This window comes from Cygnus olor, chromosome 4 (assembly GCF_009769625.2).
Source record: "Cygnus olor isolate bCygOlo1 chromosome 4, bCygOlo1.pri.v2, whole genome shotgun sequence".
Classification (NCBI taxonomy): Eukaryota; Metazoa; Chordata; class Aves; order Anseriformes; family Anatidae; genus Cygnus; species Cygnus olor.
The window spans coordinates 13491008-13518604 of record NC_049172.1 but is presented as its reverse complement, the minus strand read 5'-3'; the positions used below and the strand labels follow the sequence as shown (position 1 = coordinate 13518604).

Below are 27597 nucleotides of genomic sequence, written 5' to 3'. Positions count from 1 at the left end.
CCAGAATCAAACGGAGGTGGCAGAGCTGGACAGAGCCATCAGCAGAGAGGAGCTGGCAGAGCTCCATCCTCCCCAGCTGCCCCTCAGGTCCTGGTTAAACACATCTGCCTGTCCCTAGCAGCAGCACCAGGACATCTGCCTACAAACCCCAGTGGTCCCCACGGCTGGAGCAGAGACGCACACGTAGGTGACAAGAGGCTGATCTCCCAGCAGGAGCCTCAGCTAGGTACAACTGACTCTACCTATTCCCTTTTCATCGCCACAAGGAGGGTATGCCAAGAGCTCCTAGTCTCCCCTACATCTTTTTCTATTCTTTCTTTCTTCTTACTTTCTAAGAGCATATAGAAAACGTATTAATGCAAACGGCAAAACATTTGCTACAATGTCTAAGCTCTACTTGTTAGAGCCGACCTCCACTCCTTGCTTCAGCTGTCATTTTTTTTCCTACAGATCAAGGGCGGTTTTGCTTTGTTTTGCATTTTTACTCCTGTAACCTCTGGCAGACACGCCGGTGCGCTGCTGACCGCATTTCTCTCTGCCATTTCGAACGAGCAGCTTTGGTGTCAAAGGCCATTTTAGCTTCACTTACCTTCAAAGGTGTTCCTGTTTCTGAAATGAATGGTTTAACGAGGAAATGTGCTGACAACAAAGAGAGGAATGGATACGTCTGACAAAACACAGACACAAGACCAAAACAATACAAAAGCACGGGGATTAAAAAAAAAATCAAAATAAAAACTACTATGAATGCTTTGAGTGGGACTGATGAGTGTCTCTCAAAGTGAACTTGATCGCTCATGGAAAAAAAGCCTAAGGAAAATGGAAAAATGCACTGAAATGAAAGGAAAGGGGGGGATCATTTTTGTGCCCAGTTCCAAAAAAACAAAGTGTGTGTGTGGGGAGAAAAAAAAAGGAAGAAAAAAAAAAGAAAGAAATGGGCCAAAATAAGCCACAGAAAATGGAATTCTCACTAGAAAAATTAGAGAGAAACTCCAGCACACCTTGTGCGTTGTACATGCTGACAGAAGGGTTGTTATAGACCGCCGATTCCCCGAGCAATGTATTATAAGGGTTGTTAGTGCCATGAGGACGAAGCAGAGCATTGGTTATAAGATGATTAGCCATGGCTCCTGGAGCAGCCCGATAGAAAGACAGAGAAAAAAAAAAACAACAAAAAAAGGTCAATCAGGCAAATGTGGCATAAAAAAAAGGGAAAAAAGAACATTCAGAATGACAACAGTTGAAATAGTCCGGATTACAAGCAGCCAGCTAATTAGACTCAAAAACTGTAGGCCACTAAAGCAGCACAGATGTTACTGACAATGCACAAATCCAAACTGATGCAAAAGAAAATGGATCAGAAAGCAGATAAGCTACATTTATGGTGGTTCCCCAGTTGCTCTGAGTGTAAGCAAGGCTATGCCCACATGCTTGCTACAAATAAACACAGGAAGATGGCAGCCTACACAATGGGGGGGGGAACTCTCCAGAAAGTACCAAATGAAGAAGGAAAAAAGAAAAAAAAAAGATTAACATAAAACAGCACATTTAATTCCCACTATGTGTTAGGATCTCTTTTGTTTGTCCTTTGAAACACATCTAAAATTGAAAAAAGTGTAATTAAAAAGAAAGGGTGGAAACTGCATCCTCTCCGAAAGGCTCTCGGCACTTATCGGAGAGCTCTGCTTCATGAACCAGTTTCTCATTGCTAAGAGGGCAAGTTTCACTTCAGCTCCTGTTCCTGAAAGCTTCCCTGTACCTCCTGGCAGGTGGGGAGCAAGAGCACCGCAGCCCCAGCAGGTGTTTCTATCAGGAGCGAGAGGGGACCATGGAGATGCGCTTTCTCCTCTTGCTCACCTTTTTCCAAGCAAACACCTTTTTTTTTTTCAGCACTCCCTGCCCTCCTTGCAGTCATTTCTGACCACGCAGCCAGCAGTCAGCCTCCTGCTCAGGTCTGTCCCTTGTGGTTGCAGCCTCCGGACTTGTGCTTTTTAGGATCATCATGGTTGGGCAGGTGGCTGCTGAGACCCACCGTGTTTCCCACCATGGGCATCAACCCACGAAGCAAAGCCTCCCCCCTCCTTTTAGCTGACCTGCAGGACCACGAATCTGTTAAGCCCTTGCCCCATTAAGACTCCTCTGGGATCCAGAGAGGCAGCTGACACAAAAACTCATCCCAGGGCAATCCCCAGGAATACTCAAGGACATATATTTTTTAACCTCTTGGGCTAAACCATTAGAGCAAAACCTTCCCAAGAACAAGCAAGTTTTTGATGGGGGTGACTACAGCCAGCCAGGACAGGGCTATCAGAGGGCAAAGAGGAAGGGAAGGAGCACAGAAAACAGACCACCACCTTTTCCCCAGCCTGCTGCCATCCAGGGCTGTGGCAAGCCTTCCAAATATTCCTTCCCAGCTTCCCACGCCCTGGCTTGGCCGCTAGTCAAACTGTTTGCCTTACCTGGCTGTCACCAATACCTGCTGGACCAAACCCAAACAAGCAATCGAAAAGCCAGTTCCTCAAAACCAGCCACTCTCACAGCGATGCCTTTGTCACTTTTGGGGTAGGGGAGACCACCATCTGCTTCCTTTGGTGGTGGAGGTGGCCCTGTGGAGGCAGCCTTTGCAAGGCACTTGGGGTTCAGGGCACAACCTCTTCTCTGCAAATAATTACCTGGCTTCTGCTTTGCTTTGCCTTGCCTTATCAGCAAACCCTCTGAAAGCTCAAACCAACAGAGTATCTAAGAAAGCAAAAGCTGGCCAAACCCAAGGACCTCCAGAGCTCCAGAGGTGCCTCCGCACTGCTCATACACTGGCTCCATGTCCCATGATGGCACTGCTCTACAATTGCAGAGGATCAGGAGAAAGCAGCCTGCTGTCCTGCCCCTCTTTTCTGCTCCCCCCCAGCCCTCCCACCCCGAGGCACATGGCGTTAGCAGGTCACTTGGCCTTTTGAGCGCAGGACATGGTAAGAAGGCAGCACTGCATGAGGGCTGCATGCCAGGGAGGCTCCTCAACACATGCAGCTGGAAAAAATACTGTTGTCTCTCACCTGATGGTTTTGGCTATACTGATGAACTGTTGTGATTGGAAATAAGGAAACAAAGCTGTCTCCTGTAAAAAAACATTATATGAACACTTAACTAAGCAACCTTGAATATAACTCATAGTCAAATGAGTCAATCCTTTCTTTCAGGTAACGCATTTATCCATTAATCTCATGTACATGTGGGGTGAGGGACTGTAGGAACAACTTGTCTTCTTGCACTAGCTTTATACCAGTGTGACTACTAGCTGCATTAAAGTGTTTCTGCTTTTATGCCACTTCTAAACAAGCTGGGCCATAAAAGATTTGAAAAGGGACTCACTTTTGTTCAGGTAACAGGGATGTCCAGAGCTAATGCCAGTCATAAATCCAGAAGTGATATAATCCTCCCATATGAGATTTAACCCAATCTCCAAGTTGGTCACTGTGAGATTTAATAAGGAAGAGGAGGATATACCTGCCACGTGATTTCGAATGCTTTTGCTCGAGGCGTCTTTAAATGGCAGCTGCCAGAAAGAGCACCTCACTCGATATATTCCTGGTCTGATCTTGTCTAGAAGACAGGGCTCCTGCAACAAAGACAGGGATGCTCATGGGGTTTGCTCCCTGTGTCAGCTGGGCAGGTCGGACCGTTTAACACCAGGGCTGCTTGTGTCGCATGACAAGAGACAAGAAGGGACAGATCTGTGTCAGCACACAATGCTTGGCTTGCCTAGAGGCACCAGGGGGGTTCTTTGCTGCCCAGTGGGCTCTGAAACGGGCTAAATTCACACAAACCTGGCTCTTCTGGACTAGATCATTTCTGGCAACTTTTAATGCAGAGCCATGATTCCAACTATAAACACCACCAAAGGCTGAAAACTCAGAATAAGTCATTTTCTTTCTCTCAGGTGTGTAAAAGAGGATGCTTGGTATAACAAAACAGCCCGTATGCAGATACTAAGCAAAAATATTGTATCTTCTGCCTTCCTCTCCCTTTATTCCTGAGGGCAAAGATTTTTTAATTTACTGATCTAAATGCCATTTGTGATGGCAGTGCTGAGTAATTCTCCTGATGCAAAGCCAAAACAAACCCACCCATAGCACTTTCTGATTGCTTTCAATACTTTTAGGCACTGGGCCGGGCCCTAAGGACTCAGCAGCAGGTGCGCTGGCCACAGCGAACTTCACCTTCTGTGCAGGTCACGGAAATTTAACCTCTGGCATCTTAAAAAGAAAATGGCATACACCTTGTATTCATTAATCTGGGCTCTTGTTTCTCCTTAGCTGCTTGAAAGCTGCAACAGTCCCTGCCTCAAAGGATTTTGAGAGAGAACTGCATTAAGGCTCCAGAGAGCCTGTAGTTAAAGCTTTAGATAAAACAATAATACAACAACCAAATCCCCATTATTGGGTTTCTCCTTCCCAGGAGGGAGAAAGGAAAAGGTAACACCAGCCATACATTTAAGTACCATCCTGCCTTTTTCATAACACTTTATCATTGCTATAGCAACCAGCAGGGCTATTAGAAAGGATGGATTAAGTCTGCAGATGAGGCATGAGCACAAGAAGCAGGTGGGCTACCAGACTATGACCCCGTTTGCATGAAAATGGCCTTGGTAATAAACAGCCAGCAAAGCTCGATAAAGAAAGCCTGGGATCAAAGCAGCACTCTCTCCCTAAATACAAGGGAAAGTAAATAGGCTTATTTGACCCTATGTGCCACAGTCTCACGTGTGGGTGCGCAGCAAAGACGGGCCACTGGTGCTGCGATAGCTGCTGCTGGCAATGGCCAAAGCAAGTCTGGGGACTGAAAGGCAGGAAGATCAGGGCTGCTTGTACCAACTGACTGCCCCGAATCTCCTCCTTCGCAATGTGTACCTCAGCAACTACCTGGCTTGAGGCTGGCAGTGTGCCTAACATCCTCAGCAAGCAGCGTTTGTCCATCACTTGTTTTTCTTTACTCACGGCTGGGTCCTCAGCTCTTGTCCGCTTCTGTAGCATGACACCAACTTCTCCCAGCAAATCACGGAGTCCTTGCTTCGCACCCTTTCAGCAGTAAGATTCCCTACACAAATGATCCCTCTTCCATCTCCTGAAGCACCTGAGCCCAGCACTCAATTACCAAACGTGCTCTTTATTTGCTTAATTACGCTGGCTGGCTTCGGCTCAGCTGCCTTGAAACACCTTCACTTCTGCTAGCCAAAAATACCCTGCTGAAAGGAAATTCACTCTGTTTCCAAACCTGTCGTGTGTTGTGTGCATGTGGCCCTTAAGGGTGGGAAAAAGATGAGGCTTCAAACTCAAAGGCTCACCTGGGCATCTGCTTGTTCAGTGGGATGAGAGGACCACAACCAGAGCCCGTATTTAACATCAGTAGAGCAAGAATTTGGTGTTATGACCATAAGAGAAAGCTGCACCCTGTTAAACATAGGTAAAATTTAGACACTAGCTAAAAGCAAAGGATGAAAAGAAAGATGACAAGTGTGTGTCACCAGACTCTAGATTGTATCATTCAGAAACAAAATTCAAACAATTTCTCGTGGGCAGCTGGCTGACAAAGCCACACAAAGGCATTTAAGCTAACTTGAATCATCTGCGTGGTCTGCTCAGCAGGAAGGGAAATGTATCCGAGTGCTCTTCCAGACTTTCTGAAAAATAACGTCATTCAGCATGGCCCAACCAGGCTGCAAATGGCTTGAGCTTGACTGCTTTAGTCTGGGTCATCTGTCCACAAAGATAACAACGCCCTCACATATCACTCTTGGCTTTCTATCTCTTCAATCCCATGCCAAAATTGGCTCTAGCCTTGCTATGTGTATTTCAGCAGGGTGGGAACACACTGGGGAAGGGAAGATTTCCCCAACACCCAGCAGACATGCCTGAAGTGCAGTTTTGCAGAGAAAAGAGACCAAAGCATTTAACAAATTGAATCTGATAAAGTAGTGAATCAACTGAGCATTTCAAAAATGTCCAAAGAAACTCCATGTTTTCCAAATGAAAATTATTTTTTGGTTGTTTCTAAAGAGTGGTTTGTATGAAAGCTGACTTGGACTTTTTCTTATGATGTCATCTTTCCATTAGAGTAGAAACAGAAATAAATAGCTTTGAAAAAGCACATCTGAGTTGTAACAAAATGTTTCATTGCCTCTGACCCGGGAGTCCCCAAATGTAATTTTTCTTGGTCTTTTTTCATTGTTTCCCAAAGAAAAAAAACAACAACGAAAACATGTACTGCTGTGTTTTTGGTCAACCTTAATCTTTCATCTTACTTCACATTTTCCCATCCATGCAGCTCTTGCTACTTCCATCCCACAGGGCTAGGATAGGGCGCTGTGCTCCCGCCCACTCTGCCTCCCGAAGCAGCCAACTTATCTTTCTGTCCACAGCCACCATAAATCAAGCACCTCAGCTTCTCACACTTCATATATTTGACTTCAGACCACCCTGCAGAGAGAACGGACCAGTCCCTGGGAGGTACTGCAGTGCCTGAACTACCAGCGAGCACAGGTGGCTGGTGCATCCTTGACACCAACTAGGTGGTTAGAGATGACTCTTTTACTCAGCGCTCATTTAAAAACAAAACCAACCAACCAACAACAACAAAAAAAACACAAACCAACAAAAACAAACAAACAAAAAACCACAATAGAACAAGCAAACAAATCTGCCTTATCCTAACCATAGTAAATAAATCATTTCCTTAACCTGAATGTTACTGAACCAATCTTGCTGCGCAGATCTCAGTTTGTAAGTTCTGGCTAGCTCTGTACATCATTTAGCATTAACTTTTTTATTCCGCTTTACTTCCAGGGAAAGAAAATATATTCAAAGCAGGTTTGTGTGAGTCAAAGCTCCAGTTATCATCGTGACTGTCCTTATCAGCATTCAGTAGTGTCCTTTACTGTATTACACACAGATTTTTCATGTATTTAAAGAATCCTGGTCTTCCACATGTTCTCTTGCAGTTTATTCAAACAATTAATGCAATTATGAAAAGTGAAATCACACATTTGCTGAAGGACAACAGGCATTTTCAGCATTTTTCCTGGTTCCCTTCAACGAATGCTCTGATGTTTAGATTTATCGAACTGTGTTCTTATAATAGCCAACAGGATTCAGTTAATAAACTTCAATAAACCTCCCTATTAAATTTCTCTCAAATAGGTTTGTTGTCACTTGCAGCATCTAATCTATTCATTGAGAACCTATTAATACTGACTGCAGTGAAATGGAATTTCAGCAAATGAGGTTGTTAAGCTCTGGGCTATCCAGAGCTTAACAAAATGAAACATCCCATGCTTTTATGCAGAGACAGGGCAGGGAAAGTATTTCTTTTTCCCTATTTTCTTCCTTTCTTACGTAATGATTTCAGATGACAAAGCTCTGCTGGATTATAATCTGCAGGCCACGTTCCAAACATATTGCTAGTCTACAGTGATTTATAAATATTTGCCCCAGGATAGAGGCCATCACTGCACTGATTCCTTCTCAACTGCTCAGAGCAGAAACACGTTCCCAGAATGGGACATTTCTTTTTACCATTGCTGCCCCTTCAAAGGGTTTATAATTCTTTATACAAAGGTGCATTATCCCTCATTGTTCCTCTTTATACTTATTTCTCACTACTCCTAAGCTCTTACTTGTAGGGAGCCTTGCCTATGGCAGAAATTGGCCTGTACTTACAGGAATCTGTATAAGCAGCCATGCTTTCTTCCTCCCTCTTTCACAGTCATCATATTAAGATTGCTCTGCAGCAATACTCTGCTGGATCTAATACTCCCCAAAGCCCGCTCTGATTTCAGAAATTGCCTTGCCCTTACTTTTCCTCTTTAAATCTGATCCACCTAATGACTGAACTTCCAATTATATGGCTGTCAATCCTAAAATCAAAGCCAGTTCATAATATCTCCCAAAGGAAGAATGCCACGTCACTCACTGAAATCACTGCAACAAATCTCAGCTAACTCAGTCCCAGGCAGCAGAAAGGCAAAACAGACTATAAGACAATCAGCACTGGGATTCATTTCGCACGTAAGCAGAAATATGAGTTAAATTCCTTAAGTTTTGATCCTTGACGCAGAAAATCATAATTTTCCTGGCACAAAATGTATGGCTGACTGGAAAAAAAAAGTACAACAGAACAATAAAAAGAGAGAGCATGGCAATCGCTAGTCCAAAAGGATACTGCATTTACGTTACAAAACAGAAAATATTAATTTGCTTACAGCTACCTCAGCTCCCTGGAATTCATTTCTAGTTCATATGTAATTATCAGGATGGTTCATTCTGATGCCAGATACTGACATTTAGCCAAAACAACAGCCACTTAACACGGTTGCAGAGATTTGTGCCTTGCAAACAGCAATCCCTCCCGGCTGATTCAGTGCAGCTGCACGTGGACTGCTTCATCCAAATACGCCATCCGTTTGGGTGTGGGACCCAGGTGGGGGTATCCATAGGGCCAGGGAGTGTAAGGGCAGGATGTATGTGCTCTGTAAGGGTTACAGAGAGGTAACAGAAAAAGCAGGGGGCACAGGGTGTGAAATCAAAGAGTTAAAACTTGGCCAGTTTCATCAGAAAAATGCCAGGGGCAGTGAGATGGTGAGGTAAAGAAACGGCCTCCTGCGCTGGGCAAAATGGATATTTCAGAGTCTTGACATAAATCAAGCTTCTGAAATCCCTGGGCTATTTCTTTTGGAGGATCTCCCCGCTGTTGTGACCACCGGCACAGGCATTTATGGTGCTGGGACAGCATGTGCTCTTGAGCACTGCTCACCCCAGAAAGGGAGCAGAAGCCACAGCACTCATGAAACTGTAGTTAGACAAGATGCTGGAAAAGAGCCTTCGGGCTTGCTCTGGATTAGCAGATGCCTCTGGGGACTCTCACCCTGCTTCTTGCCCTTTGACTTCCACCAAACATCCAGGGGACACATAAACACCTCAGAAAAGCACTACTCCACTCTCAAGAGGCAGTCTTGACCATAAAGAAACAGAAATTGAACAGCTAATCATACGCCTGAGGTGGGAGGAAAGTGGGTTTTCATTGCTGTTGCTGTTTGTGGATAAATCAGATGCCTCCAGGCTCCAGGACTGTTGAAACCCTTGAAACCAGGGACTAAAGGACTAAATTTCCCAGGGCTGGGCTGAAAAGTGGGAAGGGAAATGCTCGAGGGCAAGGAGCACTGTGTCCTCTGGGTCTGTGCAGCACTGTGCACCTGCTGACTCAGGGGAGCATTGAGCATAGACACCTCTCAGCACTCTGCAAAAAGGACAGGCTCTGGGAAAAGGTGCCCTGGCTGAAAGCAGTGTTGATGATGAAATGAGATTTGCACATTGGCAGATGATGGTCTCCAAATGGTCACAGAGGCTGCATCCCCTACCAGGGCCATCCTGGGCTGAACTTCAAGAAGTACGCTGTATTTACTGCTCCTCTCCAGAAAACCCTGAGAATCACTAAAAAACTGAGCACAAAGCATCTAAAGCATCTCCAGGGCAAAGCTCAGCTTTAAACAGATGCACCTCTTGCTCTGCACCACGTCCCCAGTTGTGCAGTGATGGTACTGCCAAGGGCAAACTGTCTGCGGGAGACAGACACTTTCCTTTAGTCAAATTATTCTTGAACCGTTTGGTGCTTAGAAAGAAAGAATGTAAAGTAGTTTTACACCCAGGAATATTGTGATGAGTTCCCTCTAGGCATCTGCAGATTCATTCATGAACCAGGAAAGCAACCACAGGTGCCTTGGACGTACTGGCGGTCTGCTGTGCTGAACCTGCCTACGACAGTGCCACGATAGGAGTGAGGATAAAAGAAAAAGAGCAACCCAGCACATTTGAAAATGTGCTTAAACGTTGTACTGCTCACCATTAACTCTGCCCGCCAACTTGTGCGCTCATATAGCCCATCCTGCTAATTTATAATGAAAGCAAAACTAAACAACAAACAAAACAAAAAATCAACAGACAAACTATCTTTGTGAAAGACACGATATGAAAACTGACTGGCTTCACAGGAGAAACTGGAGCACTGCCTGCTGCTAACTGTAAAAAGAAAACAAATGGAAAGAAACCAGAGAAAGTATTTATTCTCTAATATCTTCCAGCCACGAGAAGAGTGATTGGTGTTACTCAGAGCAGGTAAGAACCATTTAGCCTGACTGTGATATATCAATTCATGGCGCCCTCCGAATATCCTATCGAGATGAGCAGAGGCATTCCCACCTCTCCCAGAGCTCAACTGCTCGCTATTTGTCTTATATGCAACATAAATTTGGCAGAAATCTGACTGTCACACTGGTCACATAAATCTATCAGGGAGAGAATGAGCCACTTGAGAAAAGACTGACACCTGACAACGGTAACGTTTCCACAATCCACATTTCCACCTGCCCTCCACTTTCTCTAGGCACTGCCAGCAAAGGGTCAGCTTTTCAATGGGCTCAGATGAGCAACAATCACTCTTTGAAGTGTATGGGGATGGCTCACCATGGAGAAATTATTTCAGCTCATGAACAGGGGCTGACACGGCTTGCATGGCAGCTCGGATACCTGCTCTGAAGCCAGCAACTGGAAAAAAATGCTGAACCAGGTTAAGCCATTCCTGGGCAGCTTAAGTTAATTTGTGGGATAGGAACTGTTTTTATTTATTTATTTATTTATTATTTGCTGGGCACAGGCACTGGCAGTTTTGTGGGGTATAATTTGGTGAGAGGGACAGGCAGAGCTGCTGTTAGCGTGGCTTGCTGGAGCTCCTCTACCAGAGAGGCTTGTGGTTTGAGATTCCCAGGGAATGTTGATTTTTTATTCTACTCTTTCTTTTTCTTTCCCTTTTTTACCTTTTCTGTCTGTCTCTCCTTCTAACCACACCAAAAGCCACTCTGTTTTCACTGCTGTATTGCCAAGTTATGTCCAGACCGTGACAGCTACTACCACCAACCCTATGCAGACAGCTTAACCCAAGCATCTTCTTCTCACCCTATAAAAGAGGAAAATCTGGGGAAAGCAACCCAAACTGACTCACTTTAGTATTTCTGTGCTTCCCTGGTGCTAACCTGCAGCTACTTTTGGAGTGACAGCCTCCTGTCAAAGGCAGGATTTCACCTTCTGATGTGTTTCCTAAAGAAATATCTCCTAAAAATGCAGGCTGATATGGCCATCTGAAGGTAATTTAAAACTTCACCCACCCTCCCTAAAACACACACAGCCGTCCCTGCTGAGTAAATGGCACAGATAGGGTTTCAGCATGGAAATCACAGCTTAATTATATTTTTGGGTGGGTGGGAGGAATTTGATGGGAGATTTCATTTAGGAAACAATCAGGTCTCAGCTGGGTTAGAAATCAGGATATTAATGTTCTTCATTTTAATTTTCTTCTCTGACTCAGATTCCCACTGTTTGAATTTGAGCTCAATTTGTTCTGTTCATTATGAAGAAATCCACATGAATTTGACATTAAACTGATTATCCCTGAAAACAGTAGCAATAATTTCCCTTTTTCCTGTGTACGTTTCAGATTATGTCTTTGTGGTTGATATAAAAATACAGGGGAGAAATAATAAAGGCAAGGGAAATCAAGTATTTATTCTGAAGCACTACTTAGAAGCTGAGACATGCAATGACACTTAGGCATTTGGAAAGGAAACGCAAGGGACAGGGACAAAGAATGCCCTCATTTCCATTTTCCGTTTCGGTTCATTTTCATGGGAAGAAACATGAAGTGAATATTTTGATGGTGTTTCTGGCCTTCATACCCCCATCCAGCATCTAACATTTGCTAGCAAGTCCATGTATGCGTTCACCTTTGCGAGCAGACTCCGGGGCCACAAGGAACAATTCATATTTAAGACTTGCCACCTTGCAGGAGGAGTTGCCAGAAGTTCTGGACTCCAATCCTGCACCAGCTTTCAGGGTTTTTCTGATGTTTCTGCCTTCAAGGACATGGGGAGCAATGCAGACTACCAAGAAATCTCTCTAGGAGACCTCTATGGATGAGGGTAGAGGAGACTGTGAGCACTGCTTTGGGTGTGAGTGGACTAAAGCGTAGAGCGAAAAGTCAAGGAGTGCACATACTCGTGTTTCTCTAGGAAGACTGGGACTGGACTATTATACTTGCTGTCTAGTTTGTAAGCCAAGACACACAGCACTGCAGTGGGAGTACAGCACTTGACCAAGCACAACAGACTTCTGGAGTAGTTTCTATTTTCTAAGAAATTTGGCTTCTCTATTCCTAGCTCATTTATTTTCCCAAAGAGGAAAAATCCACTGCTAATACACCGAGTATTACTAATACACTAAGTGCTTGCCACGAGTGAAGATACAGTTCCCCTTACCTGCTAACTTCAATGGACATACATAGCTCTATCAGCACATTTTCCTGTAACAAAATACTATGTCATACCAACAACAAACTCTTCCTTTTTCTCTAGTGCTCTCAAGTCTCACCAAAACAAGAAGCACTCCTTCCTTTAACAGATAACTCCCACTTTTCCTCTAGAAAAATACATCAAATCCCTAACTTGAAAACCTGAAAGGTAACAAAGTACCATAGGGTTCATGATGACTTTTTCTCTCTCGGTTGTTTCATACCCTGGGAGAGAGAGTAATTACTGTATTACCTCTCACCTAAGACATGGATAAAAATAGGCTGGAGTCACATTGCTGTCTTGTGCTGACTGCTTGTTTGCAAGGTTGTCTAAGCTATCAGAGTGGTTTCTGACAGCAACGCTCCCGAGGTATAAACAGACCTGTCCCTCGCGCTCAGGATGTAGACACTTGGATGTACCCAAGGCTAAGGTCCATGCCACACCACCAGAGCCCAACATTCACATTTGCAGCGGTCCCCTGCAATCTGCTCCTCTTGCCATCAGCACAGTGCTGAGCAACAACTCCATTCCAACCCCATCCATGTGTGCTGTGCAAGCCCGTGACTAGATTTCAAAAGCAGAAGTGCAATAGAATTGGGAAGACAGTAATGATGTTAATTGCTTTTAATCTCCTGCTCTTTTTAAATACTGTCTTAACCCCAGGTACCAAAGCATCTGCTGTTACAACCACACAGTTATCTGCTCTGTCTTCTGATGAACCTAAGACAAAGTGAAGTTCTGCCTGTTGATTTCTCTTTATGCCTTCTACTTTTCAGCCTTCATGGAAACATTTCTAGCCAACAGTCCATCCTTCAGGGATCCCAGCATGGTTTTTTGGTCCATTTTTTCAGCATTTCTTCTGAGTGTCTGTATCAAGACCTCTTAAGCCTCCCAAATGTCCTATAGGCAAAGGAAGACTTATTTTTTCCACTCACAAGGTGATCAGCTTGGTTCAGTTTTTATCCCACTCACCTTTTGTGGCTCACTCTGAAAGAGCTTCCAGTTATAACTTCGACACTGTGAGCATGCCCAACCCTAGTACTGATGGGACATGTCTGGCTTGGGCAGGCTGTTCCTCAGATGTTAAACAACCACATCTGGGATGCTAATTCAACACTGGTCTAGAGCTCCAGCATTACTTTGCCATGTGGCACTTGTCCGAGTTCAGCACAGCCCCACAGCCTTGGCTCAGGTGTAGCAAAGTCTAAATAACTCTGCATCAGAGGAAGCAACTTGGGAGACTGAAGTCAGCTGGAAGTCATGGCATTCATATCCCAGCTGCATCAATTCCTAGTCAGGCAAGACGAATAACAAAATGCAGGCTTGGGGACTTTGCAAGCACGCTGTTCCACAGTGAATTACAGTCTAGTCATGCCTAACATAAATAAAGGGCAGTCCTTGCTGTGTCACACATGAGATATAACAGGACAGGAATGCAGAGAAAAACAGAAACACTAAAAGGATCATGAGCACAGGGAGATGAGGAAAGTCCCCAAAGTAATGTCTGTGCTTTTTATCTGGCAGGGATTGGAGTCATGGACAAGCTGGAGGACCACTGAGACTAAGTCCTTGAAGCAGCAGATCCATCTCAAATCTTCACTGCTGGGAGAAGCACAGGGTGGATGTGAAATAGATGGCGGAAACATCCAGCCAGACCCAAGTGGGAAAAATGAGGGCAAAGTTGCAGAGCTGGAAAGTGAGGAGCAGGAAGGCCCCTGGATCCTGAAATGGAGTACATGTCTACGGGATGGACTGGCATGGTCTTCCTTTGACAGTAGAGGGGGAAATCCACAGCCAGTTTCTGTTCCCTTCCTCCTGGTTTCAGTGGTATAACTATCCCAAACCCGCACACTAAGCTACGACAAGAAGCAAGGAGGAACAAAGCCTGAAACATTTTACACTAATCTATAACTAGAAGCTGCCTTCAGAAAATAGCTGAAATGCTCATGTACGTCTTGGGAGTCAAGAGTGAGTATAACTTTCATTACAGAACATGATACATCAGGCAAGTTTGGGTTTACGTCTGAAATTCCTGGTAGGATAAAATAACATCAGGCAAGAGGTGAAAAAACAACGTTACAGCCAACGATTTTGTGGGGAGGTAGCGGGTGAAAGAGGGGCTGGAGCTGGAAAAAGCTGTAAGCAATGTGACTTCTGCTAAATCAGAAAAAGGTACATTTACATGTCCAAAGGAGGGATGCGCCAATACAGGTATGATATTCCAGACATGCCTATGAGATTCATGGAAGAAGGAGAAAAAGGGATAGGGTGATATAGGTGATGTTAATCTTAAAACAGGAAAACAGATAGCAAGAGCAGACTTGCCTGGGACGTTAGCAAGCAGCAGGGGGCTGCAAGTGCTGTGAATGCGATCAAGGAAAAAAGGCTTCAATGAGAAAGTACCCAGTTAGAGGAAGTTTCACTGCTTTCCACTTCCATGACAGGAGCATGAAAAGTCAGCGACAGCTTAGGAAATGTTGAGTCAGACCAGGAGCTGAAGGATGGGATGATTCTGCAGAGAAAGGATAATATTTTTCCCTACTTTAGAAATTGGGTTGCTGTCTGAAGGTTCTGGGAAAAATACCAGTGCACAAAGAATGTTTAATTTGGGATTACACAGACAGTTTCATGTAGAAGGTATCTAGTCTGGAAAGCCTAGAGAGAGACTTCTGACAGGGTACACAAGCCTGCTGTATCAACCTCAGGCAGGGAAAGATACCAACCAGACAATTCAAGGTTTGTACTTGACTCCTCTGAGCTTTAATTGCACACTTGTAAATAAAACATTAATGAAATGGCTCCTTTAAAGCTTGATATATATTAAAATATTAAGAGGAAGACAAGAACTGTGAAAACCACATTGCCCCACTGGTCCGTTCAGGCTTCAGCTCCCTCTGGAGAGATTGAAGAAATAACTTATGCTTTATGCAGAGCCCTAAGACCATGAACATTTCTTTCCAGCTGGAATAAACAGGATAAAGTGTGAAATATCTGGGGCCCCGTGCAGCTGGATTCCTGTTGATGTCAGGTGTATTTTCCTAGCACAACTGACCGCCTGCTGCTTCAGAGACACTAGCTCCCAAGGAAATGTTTTAACTTCCATTTTGCAGATCTGTCTACCAAAAAAAGAAAGAAAACAAACAAAACCAAAATAAATAGTTTGCCTGCTTGTGTGAAAAAGAGAGAGGGGTGCCTCTGCGTAATAGTACAATTTATACAAGTCGCTTAAGTTTCCCACCTAAAAGGCAACCCTTTGAAGACAGTTACCAAGCTGTTCATGCAGTCTGTGGAGAAATTCAGGCCCTTTGGCTGATTCATCTCATCCAATGGCACACAACAGAAATAGCCGGATGAAATCCACTTTGAAGATGCCTCCCCCAGCAGTTCATTTCCCAACTGACCTTCCAATAACAGGTACATCTAGCAACGGTCTCTTGCCACACTGGGATGAAGATTACCCACTTAAAGCCTCTTGATAGCTTTCCCAATTTATGGTCATACTCCCATATTTGCATGAAAAAAGCCAAAACTGAAAAGGGAGGGATACCTTTCTTCTTCCAACAAACCCAAGATGATCCTGTTTGCCAGAGCACTTCCCTTTTTAGCCTCAGCTGCATCAGAGAACAAGGAAAAATCTGTGCTAACTAGAGGAGTGAACATTTCATGCATAACACATTTTGGTTTGCCACTGAGACTGAGTGATGGATGGCAGAGGGGAACTGTGGTTCTTGCTGTAACCTTTTTACAGCAACTGATCCCCCTCTAAATTAGCCCCAGAGAAGCCTGGTTGTAGCTCTCCAGTCTTTGATGCAAAGATGTAGAGAAATGCAAGGGCAACACACATGGATAAATCAATATGAACAGAGGCATTTGCAGTAACGGCATCTTATAGCCATCTTCATCAACAAATCTCCAGTGCAAAATGAAAATATACCGGCACAAAATCCTTCAGAGTGGTTTGAGGGATAAAATAACCTCCATGTTAACCACACTGCCTTCCCCTTTGCACTGATTTGGGCAATATATGTAATGTTCAGAGAAATTAATCATATATCCTTAGTTCCCCAGCACTCAGTTGGCAATGCTACTAACAGCACAGTCAAAATCCTTCAAGCCTATCCTTATATTATTACACAGGCCAAATTTGCCCTGAAATCAGTGGGAATAATGGGTGAATAAAGACTGAAATAGAACCAAAGTCCCAGTTCAATTTTCAGTTGAGCTTTTCAGTCTGACCATCAGCACTGGAAATACTTTTGACTTTCACCGTCATGAGAGAACAGGTGGGCCCAGTGACTCAAATTCTGCCCCCTCTTAATTCCAACATAAAGTGGGTGGGCACTAAAAGCAGAATTTGGCATCTAGTTTCTCAAAGTTGAGCATTAAAGTAATTGCACTGGAGGTGAAACAAACCAATCTCTGAGGCTTTTTTTCTCGTATTCCCATACTGTTGTTTTCCCATAACTCACTGAAAAGACTTTTTTCTTAAAAAAAAGCTGTTCAGATTTCCTCTGGTGCCAGGCACCACATTTTGTTTGTCATGCCTCTATTTCTGTACTTCTCTGATAGCCTTTCCTCCACAGATGTCTGTAAAGTTCACGTTAGTCAGTTCTTCAGACTAGGTATTAACATCGACGCAGACCATTTTGTTCCAAGCACACAGTTTTCCTTACGTATGTGCTCTGCTGTTCATTTTTCCTTCCACAGAGATGACAGAACTGCTATGTACCCAAGGCAATCACAATGTCTATGATGCTTAACACAGGCTGTACAGTACTGTGACGGCCCATTTTCACTGCCAGCAATGAGGTCTAACACCTCAGCAACTTATGGCACTCAGAGTTTGTCTGGGGGAAGGTGGAGGTTTTTTTTTCCACTTATTTTTTTTTTCCTTTTCCTAATTCCCTTCTAGAAATGACAGTTCTTAAAAATGCGTATGTAAAAATAGAGAAAGAAAAGAAAACAGGAAACAACCACCACAAAACCTCCTCCCACTTAATAACGTAACATGTCTTGTGTGAGTGAATAAGGTCTGATGCCATCTGAGGTAAGGAGAGGGGAAAAAAAGGGGCAATATATTTTAGACTCATTACAGCCATCACAAGAGTTAGAGATAAGAAAAATAGTTTATAATTACCTCTGTTGAGTGAAGCTGAACTGTTTATATCTCCAGTAATAAAGGAAGACTCGGACTGCTTTCGAACTGTGTCATTCCACATCCTACGAATCCGGCTCTGAAGAGGGATTGAACCACAGCAGGTAATGAATTTTTAGCAGCTGCAGATACATTTCTTTCTGCCTCACTAAAGATGGCTATTGGCATGTCTAGCTCAGGATGAGACTTGTTTCTATCCAGCTGTAAGCAAGCAGTTGCTGTTTCATTATAACCCGCCTCGTGTATACCAGACACTGCCTGCCTGACTTCATAACACAAATGCCTACCTCAAATAAGATGTGCATAATAGGATTGCTTGGATTGCTTACATCTTAATTAAAAAAAGCAATAGAAATCTCATACGAGATGAACCCAGACCAACACGAGCTACAGATTTACCAATATAGCACCCAATAACTGAAAAATAACTTACACAGGGAAGCATGCATGCCTCCTGTATTACCTTGCATAGCCTGTGTCTAGTTTTTGCAAAGTGTAACAGAACAGTTGATGTGTGTCTTGGTGTTCCTGAACGAATGGAAGTTTTCTACAGGTACGATCCATCTTGGGGAATACAGGTATGAATAACTTCTGTTCCCCTACTGAAAAGTGTGTTGATTTTGCCATCTGTGGTATAGCTTCTGCTGCTGGGGAAACAGTGTCCTGAATGTCCTGGCCTTCTGTTTTGTTTCTTAGATATACAGTGAAGCATCTACCTCCATGGCTTTTACACCACTGTCTTGCTCTTCCCCATGTAGACCTTGCAAAAAATCAAAAAGTCAGCTACACACATCTCGTGAGTGGTCCAACTACAGCCCCCTTGCCAAGGGGGCTCACCTCACCTCAGAGACTATGATTGATGCATCCCATGGCTGTGTGAAAATGCTGCTAGGTTGTCCTGGGGATCCAGAATGCTGTTTGCCACTGTGACAGACCATGTTTTTTGTAATAGCTAACAAGACAGTGCTCCCTGTAGTGGAATTGTAGCCATGCAAGATCATCCAGGCCTTACTCATGTGGTCACAGCTGGAAAGTGTGTCCTGCTCTACTCGTTAGCTATGTATTAATGGCATCTCCTAATCACGCATTAGCCCTCTAGAAATGGAACCACAATGTAACATGCAGCCCATGCACTTTTATAGCAATTATTTTTCACCTGGACATTTAATCTGTTGTATTCCTCTGACATGATACATGTGGATTAATTATTCTGTATCCTAAGTGCTTCTCAGAGGTAAAAAAAGGATCTAATGAGTTTTGCTCCTCTTAGACTTTTCTAGTCATTAGTTAGGGGTCAGATATACTCAACAACTCAGATCTCCATCCACTCTCTGAGGTTTCTCCTGCCTGTGATAGGACTCAAGCATTTCCCTCCTTTCCAAGGACAAGCCTCTAAATGAAAAATAATCTGCCTCTGTACTTCAAAACTCCCTTGCAACAAGGGGGTTGCTGCCAGTGGCTTTGAAATCACCCACCTAAATGTTACTGGATACATTATTGTTGTACATTATTGATTACTATAGGATTTGATGGCCTACTGGGGAGAAGACCCATATTCTATTGCTGCTATTTTCCCTGCATAACATCCAAACCTAAGTAAATGTCAAAGTTGAGCTCTTGGATGACATCTTGGAAGCCATAGAAAATAAATAACAATTTGCTCCAAGACATAAATCGCACATTATGTTTTCCTGGGAGGTTATAGACTGTTATTCGCTGCATGTCTTTCATAATTTAATAGTTGAACTGTCATGTATAATTACTTCCATTAGTAATACTGAATAAATTTGTGTTTGGTTCCTATTGATTAAGAAGTAAGCTTCTTCATTTTATATTAACTGTTCTTCCATAAATCTGTATCTGTGTGTACAAGTTAGCTTGAAAATTACTAAGTGTACAATCTACACAAACCCCGAAATTTAGATGACCAGAGCATAAAAAATCCAGTGACTTAGTAAAATAATCTGGCCCCAATGGATTCTCTTAACAGATCTATAAACTGAGGAATATCCAGTGAGGCAACGGAATTGATCAAACCACTGAATGCCATAAAGCCTTTCACTGTGAAGGGCTGCAAGACTCTTGGAGTCCTTTTCTAGCAAGAAAAATACTTGTTATTGTATCATTCCTGTACGTGGCAATAGCAGTGACAAGAACCTTCAGATTCGCAATTAAAGGACATTCCAGGATGTGGAACAAAGCTGACAAAATGCTCCCAGCTCCTGATCTCCATGGAAAGCAGGTGGTGCAGCTCAGGTTATGAGCACTCACCTGTCTCTGGGAGGCAAATTTGGACTTTTTGTTCTCCTTGCAATTATTTAGAAAGTTCTTGGAGAGGCACTAATTGCCATCACATCCCAAGAGAAGCAATCATGCTGAATTCAGGTCTGTGAAGGAGGGAAATCTTTGCAGTGTGCTGGGGATAGCTCTAAGGCAGCTTCTTGCTGTAATCTGGGAGGGTGGGGCATGGAGAAGAGCTTCCCACCCAACGCGAATGATACTGGTGTAGAAGTGCCAAGCGTTGGGATGTGCACAAGAAGTGTGGGTTACCTGTGAGCCTGTGGAATATCTTCCAGGTGTCCGTGACCCCGAGGTTTTTCCTGAGCCAATAGAGCTCTCTGTACTTTTCCCACTACAGCAATGCGTACGCAGGCATTTTCCATACTCTTTACGTACCTAGCCAAAGAAACAGTAATGGTGGTTAGCAGGCAGCTCCTCCTCCAACCCACAGCCTTAGGATTTTCAACACAGCCCCTGATTTTTCCTTGGTGGTTCATTAAAACGATAGCTGTTGCAGGGAAGAAGCCCATCACACCTTGCAGCTGAATGCTCCCAACATGTTAGCTCACCATTTACGACGGCATAAGGAACTGCTTTTATGCAGCAAAGCTGCTCGTTGACACCAGTTGGTTGTAGCTACCTCTAAGGCACATCAAAGGAGCACTGGAGAAACTACAGATACACTATTTATGACTGAAAATTAATATCCTCATAGATTTGATGTAAACTGGCATATTAGCTCATCAAGCTACTAGAAGTTATTGCTTCTGGCAAGGGACTACGAAGAAAAAAAATCCAAAAGAAACATATAAGAGCTATTGATTTTTATTTTTTTTTAATTTTGTTTCTTTCAGTCAAATTGAAATTTGAGGAAACTGTACAGCCAGCATCCCTAGTGATTATATTCACAGGCTGTAGGGGTGGCTGGAGCCACAGCACAGCACAAGCCAGTCATGTTTTAAATGGGCACTGCAGTCAAACCTGGGCAGCTCCTCACCTCGAGTAAAGCCTTGCCACCTTTTTGGGAGCTACACTGAGCTGGGCCAGGGCAGGAGCTAAGTTGCAGATCTGAGTACGTGTGATCTTAATGGGCAACGATACCCAGAAAGCAGATGGGACTTGACTGAAAATGAACAGACTGTACTGAAAAGTCAAAAGCCGGTCGTGTTGCCCATTGACGGGGAAAAAAAATAAAAACACATGCCTGCCCAAAACACCAGTTGAGGTTACTTGGAGCATGCACTTAGCTGTGAAATTTCCCCAGACCGTCTATGAGCATTTGAAAACTCTGTGAAACAACTGTTTAAATAGCAAATTACAGCTTTTTCATTAGGCTTTTCCTTAAGCGCTTGAGACAAACACAATACCACGAGTGCCCAATATACTTGAGTGCCTAATCAATCCTTTGCTGAGGGAAAATAATTCAATTGCTTTAATTAGCCACCCACTGCTTGCCTCTCTGCAGCTTTTTGCTGATTTTCTAGTCCATGACAGATAGGAAAGGAAGGGATTTTTTTTTTCTCCTCTCAAACAATTCCTCCCTCAGCTCCTGGATCAGAGAGATGCACCCCCCCCACAGCCAGGTACCGGCTGCACTCTCCTCCCCTCTATGTAGCCATAAATCAGGAGCAATCCCACAGTCATCGGGGATGGTTTAAGAGTGTAGACTGGCTTGAGGGAGAAGGGAGCATGGGTTTTGAGTGTCAGTCGAGCACCCTGATAGGCAAGGAGTACAGTGCCGTGCTGGGATGCCGTGCTAGGGACTGACCCTTTGCGAGGCAGGTTGGAGGTGAGAGGATGGGACAGTGAGAATGGTGCAGAAATTCACACTCCTTGTCAGAGGGGCACCTGCAGTTTTAATTAGCACTGGTGAAGCTTCCTACATTCTTATTATCATCTTGCCTGGAAACATTCTTGTCAAATGCTTTAGGATCATCAGCATTGCATTTGCATCTAGCTAAAGCTTTAAATTGCACAAGTCTGAGATGAAATGGCATGCAACAAAACTCTGAACCACGAAAGTCTTCAGATTCAAAAATGATGTTTTCGTATGGCTCTGCAGATCCTCCTGAAGCACCACTTGCAGAGTGCACTTGCTCTGAGGAATTTCGTTTCTGTTCTCCTAGGCCAGTTCTCACTTCCCATTCAAAGCTATAGGAAAACGTGTGATGCAGAAGAAAGCCTGAGGCTCTTGGGTGAAGAACAGACCTCAACCTGACCCTGACTTTTCCCAGTAAGCCATTCCAGCAAAAGCCACTGGTCACACTGGGAAACTGGGGCCCAGATGTACCCACATCTCTTCCCTATGTTTATCTTGGATGAAGAAACTGGCCTTTGAAACCACGATGTACATTGAAAGTTATCAGCAGACATGCACAGATTGGGAGGGCTCTGCACTACTGAATTTCAGTGGAGAATAAAATGGTTCTTAGAAATATTTACTGCTGACTGCCAGAGGCTGTAAGTTTGATGTATATATACACAAAGATTTTTATTTTTCTTTTTTTAATCAGAGTTTACCTAAGTTATTCCACTGTTATCTTGCAAATGTTAATTGGGGCATACTTCAAGCTCCACCAAGAAGCACTTACTGTGCTTGTTTCAAGGAAGATTTTCAAAATCCCCCATTAGGACCAAGCAATGAGAAGTCGAATGAACTGTTGCAGAGCATAGGTCCTTCAGTCCTTAAAAGAGTAGAGGAAGCAGTCCCTATTACATACTTCCCCCAGTATATACTGCTGCAGAAAGGGGTGATTCCCTGCAGGGCCCAAATGAAGATGTAAAGCCTCATTTTGCTGTGAGAGCACTCAGCCACATGAGGACCCTCTGGATGCCTGTGGAGTCGCTCCCATCATCTCACACTGGCACAAGGGAAAGGAGAATCTGCCCGACAGCAGGCAAAGCCCTTCTACAGGTTTGCTACCGTAAAGCCCTGCAAACCGTGAGCTGTCTCGTGTGTTGCCTCCACCACACTCATCGCCAGCGCCCCGGCTGCTGAAATGCCACCGCCACATATCTTCCTTATCACCTCATCCCCCTGCACCTGCAGCTTTCCAGCCTCACACACCACCCTTGTTAGGTGCAGAGAGACAAATCTGCTAGATAGGAATTGAGGGCACACAGATAACGTTACGCTGCGGTTGTTAGGCAACAAAACACACCATTACCACCGCTTTTGCCACTGGGAACCGTCTGTCTTACCTTTTTCTGGAGGACACAATGGAAAATGAATATAAACATTCCCTGCAGAGAATTGAATATGGTGAAGAGATACGCCATGATGACTGTGCTTTCATTAATATACATGAGTCCAAACGCCCAGGTCAGTCCTAATAGGCAGAGTAGAGCTATTGCACCTATAACCCAGGACCTATTAGGAGAAACAAAACAAAACAAAAAAAAAAAAAAAAAAGGGAAAGAAAGGGATTGGTTTTTTGTCTACAAAAGAAGGCACATGTCTGCAAACAGGGAAGGCTTTGGCTGTGGTTTTAGCAAAAAGAAAATAGCATATCAATATGAGTTGTAGGAATTTTTGTCTTCAGTTGGATGCAGTTTGCAAGTCTTCAAGCTTGAGGAAATATACAGAAATGGAAATGTTATGAGCATGGAAATTTATCATAACCAAAGCATATTTGTATCTGCAATGTTTCTGGATTTTTGTTGTTGATGTTGTTTGTTTTTTTTAATGTAAAAGCAGTGCTTATGTAAATGATATGTAGATGCTGGTTCTGTACATGGCAGGAAAAAAAGAAAACAAACCAACCAAAACAACAACTCTACGTGTCACTTTTTTAGTGTCCACTGGTTTCACTGGGGCAGGATTGCCAGCTGGACTAACTGCTTTACCATCAACACCAAGACACGTTTATTGCTCTATTTTAGCTAGTCTGCCATATGCCTGTGAGCCAGGCAAACAACGACAAGCAGGTGGGCAAGCCCTCAGCTCCTGCTAGATCAGCTCCACCAAAGGAGGCTCTCTGTGACCCTGCTTCACACTTCTTCCACCGTGTGATGAGGGAAATACATATATATAAACATCTGTGCACTCTCACACCACGTTTGCTCCAACAGCAGCTGCTGCCCTGAGAAAAGGAGTGCCAATCCTACTTCACATCAGCTGCAAAACTAAGATTATTGCTTGCTCTACCCCAGGACGGATCTGTGAGCAGGGGGCAGCCACTACCTGGCCCAAAATATTCCTCAAGCAAACACAGGCAGGTTGTAATTTTGACTTGCATTCTCCCAGCAACCTTCTGCTAGCATAGACAGTGTCCCACTGTCCTTCTGCTGCGCCTCTGGGAAACGGTGCCTGGCTCCCCCGTGGAGATGCCAAGGACAGGCGGAGGAGCCAGGGACGAGGGATGGCTGCTGCATGTCATTTTTTTTTTTTTCAGATGGATTTTAGGCAAGCTTTAAGCCCAGCTGAGATGGCAGGAGAAGCATTCCATGTCACCGTACTAAATAACAGTTAGCCATGTGCTAAATTAACTCCTCAGAGGCTAATCTTCCAATTCCAGGACATGAGGTAAAGTGTGACAAGAAGGATAGGGACAGAGGGGGGACTGGGTCCTGCTCCTAACCATCCACCTAATTTCCACTTACTAAATTACCTACAGCTATAAGGGAATAGCTGCTGCATAGAGGACAGAGTCAACTTCCAGCTGGAAAGCACAGCTGCATAGCAAGCAGCGCTGTGAGCATCCCTTTGCCCTTTCCCTCATGACCTTGATTTTCTTCTCTCTACCCCTGGCATAAACAGGTATAAAATCATAAAAATGAAAGCCGTGATACCCATCAGTCATCCCCATTCTTTGCTCCCTTTCCTCACCATTTAACCCTTTGGTTCCCCAGAGCAGACAAGCCTGCAGCCAACTGATAACTCTGCTTCCTTGCCTGCCCCGAAGCAGCCCAGGGTGCTACAAAAGGGCTTAAATGACCTGCCTAAATTTTAACTCACTAAGACACTTCAGCCTCGTAGAAACATGTCTGGAGTTTGGGCATATGTGGTTTTTCGTCTGCTAAGCAGGGCATGGGGCAGGGGAGAGAAAGATAAGGCAGCAGCAGCTTAGGGGAAAAAGAAGTCGTGTGCAGGGCAGGCTGACAGTCTCTATGGCAGCTGCAGCTTCAAATCCTCTTGCTTTCAGCAGGGCTTGTCACAAACAGAATCATACTGATGTCGTATTAATGTTCACTGTTGTTTTTCTTTAGGTATTAGACAAACAGAATCATACTGATGTCGTATTAATGTTCACTGTTGTTTTTCTTTAGGTATTAGAATGAAAATACAGCATTATGTCTTCCGCTGAAGTTTATAAAATATGTATTATTTAACCACATGACCAGCAGAGCTCCCTAAGGTAACTGCTTCCTTAGACAGTTCTTTAAAAATCACTATTATGTATCTATCAGACCAGAACAGCTCCTTTGAAGCATTTCCAGTCAATCCTGCTAATAAATATTTACCGTGATGCAAATTGAAAATGCACTCTCAAAACACTTCGGGAAGGTAGCCACTAGATGAAGTTTACAGATTTAGCCACTTGGTTTATTATTCTCCCTGAGATTCCACCATCAGTGAGAGCACATTATCATCTTAATTGCAGGCCAATTTTTAAAATACAATTTTTTTTCTCCTTAAAAAACAACCAACAAACAAAAATAAATGAAGTGGAAAACACCATTTTATTTCTTCCCCCTTCTCACCGTGATTAAAAGGTTCCTACATTAACAGTGTCTTTCAAAACTGATCCACAGGACATCACAAAACTATGCTGCCCTAAAGTGTAGCCAGCTCTTGAACCCGATCAAAGAGCCTTTGGCTGCAGCGGTGCGCAGGAGTGAAACAGTTATTTAGCAACGAGAGTGGAAATATGCTACCTTCAGTGATGGAAAGGAATCTTTGGGTTAGAAGACCCTCAACAGGGCAAACTGTACGAGATACAGGGTTGTGCTTCAGAAAACAGACCTGGAGATAAAGAGGGCATGGAGATTACTTTGAATGGGTCCGTCCCACACCCGCAGAAAAAAGAACCAAGCAATGAAAGAGAATGTGTGAATGATGCTGCAGGAATGGACACAAAGGACTCTTCACCAGAAGAACAAACTGAAAGTCTACTGCAAAGTCGATCTGCTTCTATTTTGTGCTACTGTGCTTTACTTTTTGTTTGCAGGAGAAAAAAGCACGGATGCCCTAAGGCACGTAATTTCTAGGCATTTTTGGCTTGCTTGGCGTTTTTGTTTTTGTTTTTGTTTTGGTGTGGCTTGTGGTTTTTGCTTTTTCCTTTGTACAGACTTGCTGTTGGTTTTTCATGTTTTTTTTTTTATTTTCTATAGTGCAATTTTTGAGCAATAAAGAAATAAAACAATCATGTTCTCGTATAATTGAAAATTAGAGGCGTACAATTAGGGACAATTGGGTACTCCAGTGTGTAAGGAGACTGTGCACTGAATACAGATTAGCATGCACTGCACCCATTAACCAGAATGTGAATCGTGTGGAGTACCACCCGTGTACCTTTTTTAAAATTTACTTCTGTATTTGTATTGTCATAAAGCACTTTCAGGGATAGAGCACAGTGGACTGGAAGGTTGCTATTGGTATAACAAGTCTGTACGACACAAGATTAATCGGGAACGTTCACCCTGAATTCAAGTTATGCCCAATCAAAGAACATAAACCAATACAGCGGCAACTGGCTGGCGATACGTATGCAGCACATTTACTCTGCATGTTAGCTGTATGCCTGGCCATTTTCCTGCACAGTTTGCTCTTCTGCCTCAAATGTGAATGACAGAAGCTTTAATGATTTTTCCATATTGATCTGACAGCTGGTTCATGGGACCACACTGATAAATGAAATTTATCAGCCATTCAGGTCATTCTTACTTGATGAAGGGTCTGTTATCCTCATAGCTAAAGAATGCGTAGACATAAAGACAAGAACACCAACATTAGAAATATAACGACGTATAGAGAATATAGCTTGCTGCTAGTCCCCCCCCCTTCTCCCACCAGCCATCACCAAAACCGAAGGCAGAACCACATCAGGTGTGCTTGGTACACCCAAAACGTATCTCTCTGGAGAAAACTAGCTTTGAAACTCCTGCACAGCCACCATGGAAAGCTTGCACACATTCAGATGGCAAAACCTCATTGCACCTCCAGTGCTCTCCATCTGATGCACTGTAGTGTATTACAGGAACCTCCTTATTGCTTTTTGTTTTTTCGTAAGCGTAACTCCCAAGTTGCTGACTTAGGAGCCAGACTACAGCGTTATCTTCTTTTTGAGATAATGGCATTAAGATCTTCTAAAAGCCTGAAGACAGAAACCAATGACCTATTTACTCCCATTTCACAAGGAAGGACAAAGAGAGGACTCAGCAGAGCAAAGAAGCCTGCTGCCACTGGTGAAGGAGCAGCTTGTGTCCCACTCCAAACAACTTTCTGCCACCATGGGGACAACAAAATTAGCTGTACCCATAACTCTGTGCCTCTCCCTGCCTGCGTGATGGCTGATTATACAATGGGTATAGAGAGCAGGCCACCTCCCAGGCCCTCTCTTCCCTCATTGCCCAGTGCTTTTGACCCAGTGATCCATGGCAGCAGCGCCACGGGTGCCAGAGGTAGAGGCTGGCTCAATATGTTCATTTCATGTTAGATTTAGAAAGAAGCTGGATGATGGTGAATGATCTTTGGCAGTAACTTTTGACCGAGAGGGACACTAGGTATCTCCAAAATGAGGCTTTGTTTTTTTCTCCTTGCAATGGCTAAAGCCAT

General features: G+C 43.8%; 1 protein-coding gene across 1 annotated transcript in view; it reads right to left on the bottom strand.

The window, feature by feature from the left end:
* ADGRL3 (adhesion G protein-coupled receptor L3) overlaps positions 1-27597 on the bottom strand; it is a 525203-nt gene that overhangs the window by 6405 nt on the left and 491201 nt on the right. Inside the window, 5 exon segments of the mRNA XM_040555050.1 lie at positions 1002-1130; positions 17523-17619; positions 20091-20216; positions 23022-23190; positions 26707-26733. Coding sequence (XP_040410984.1) covers positions 1002-1130; positions 17523-17619; positions 20091-20216; positions 23022-23190; positions 26707-26733 — 548 coding nt within the window.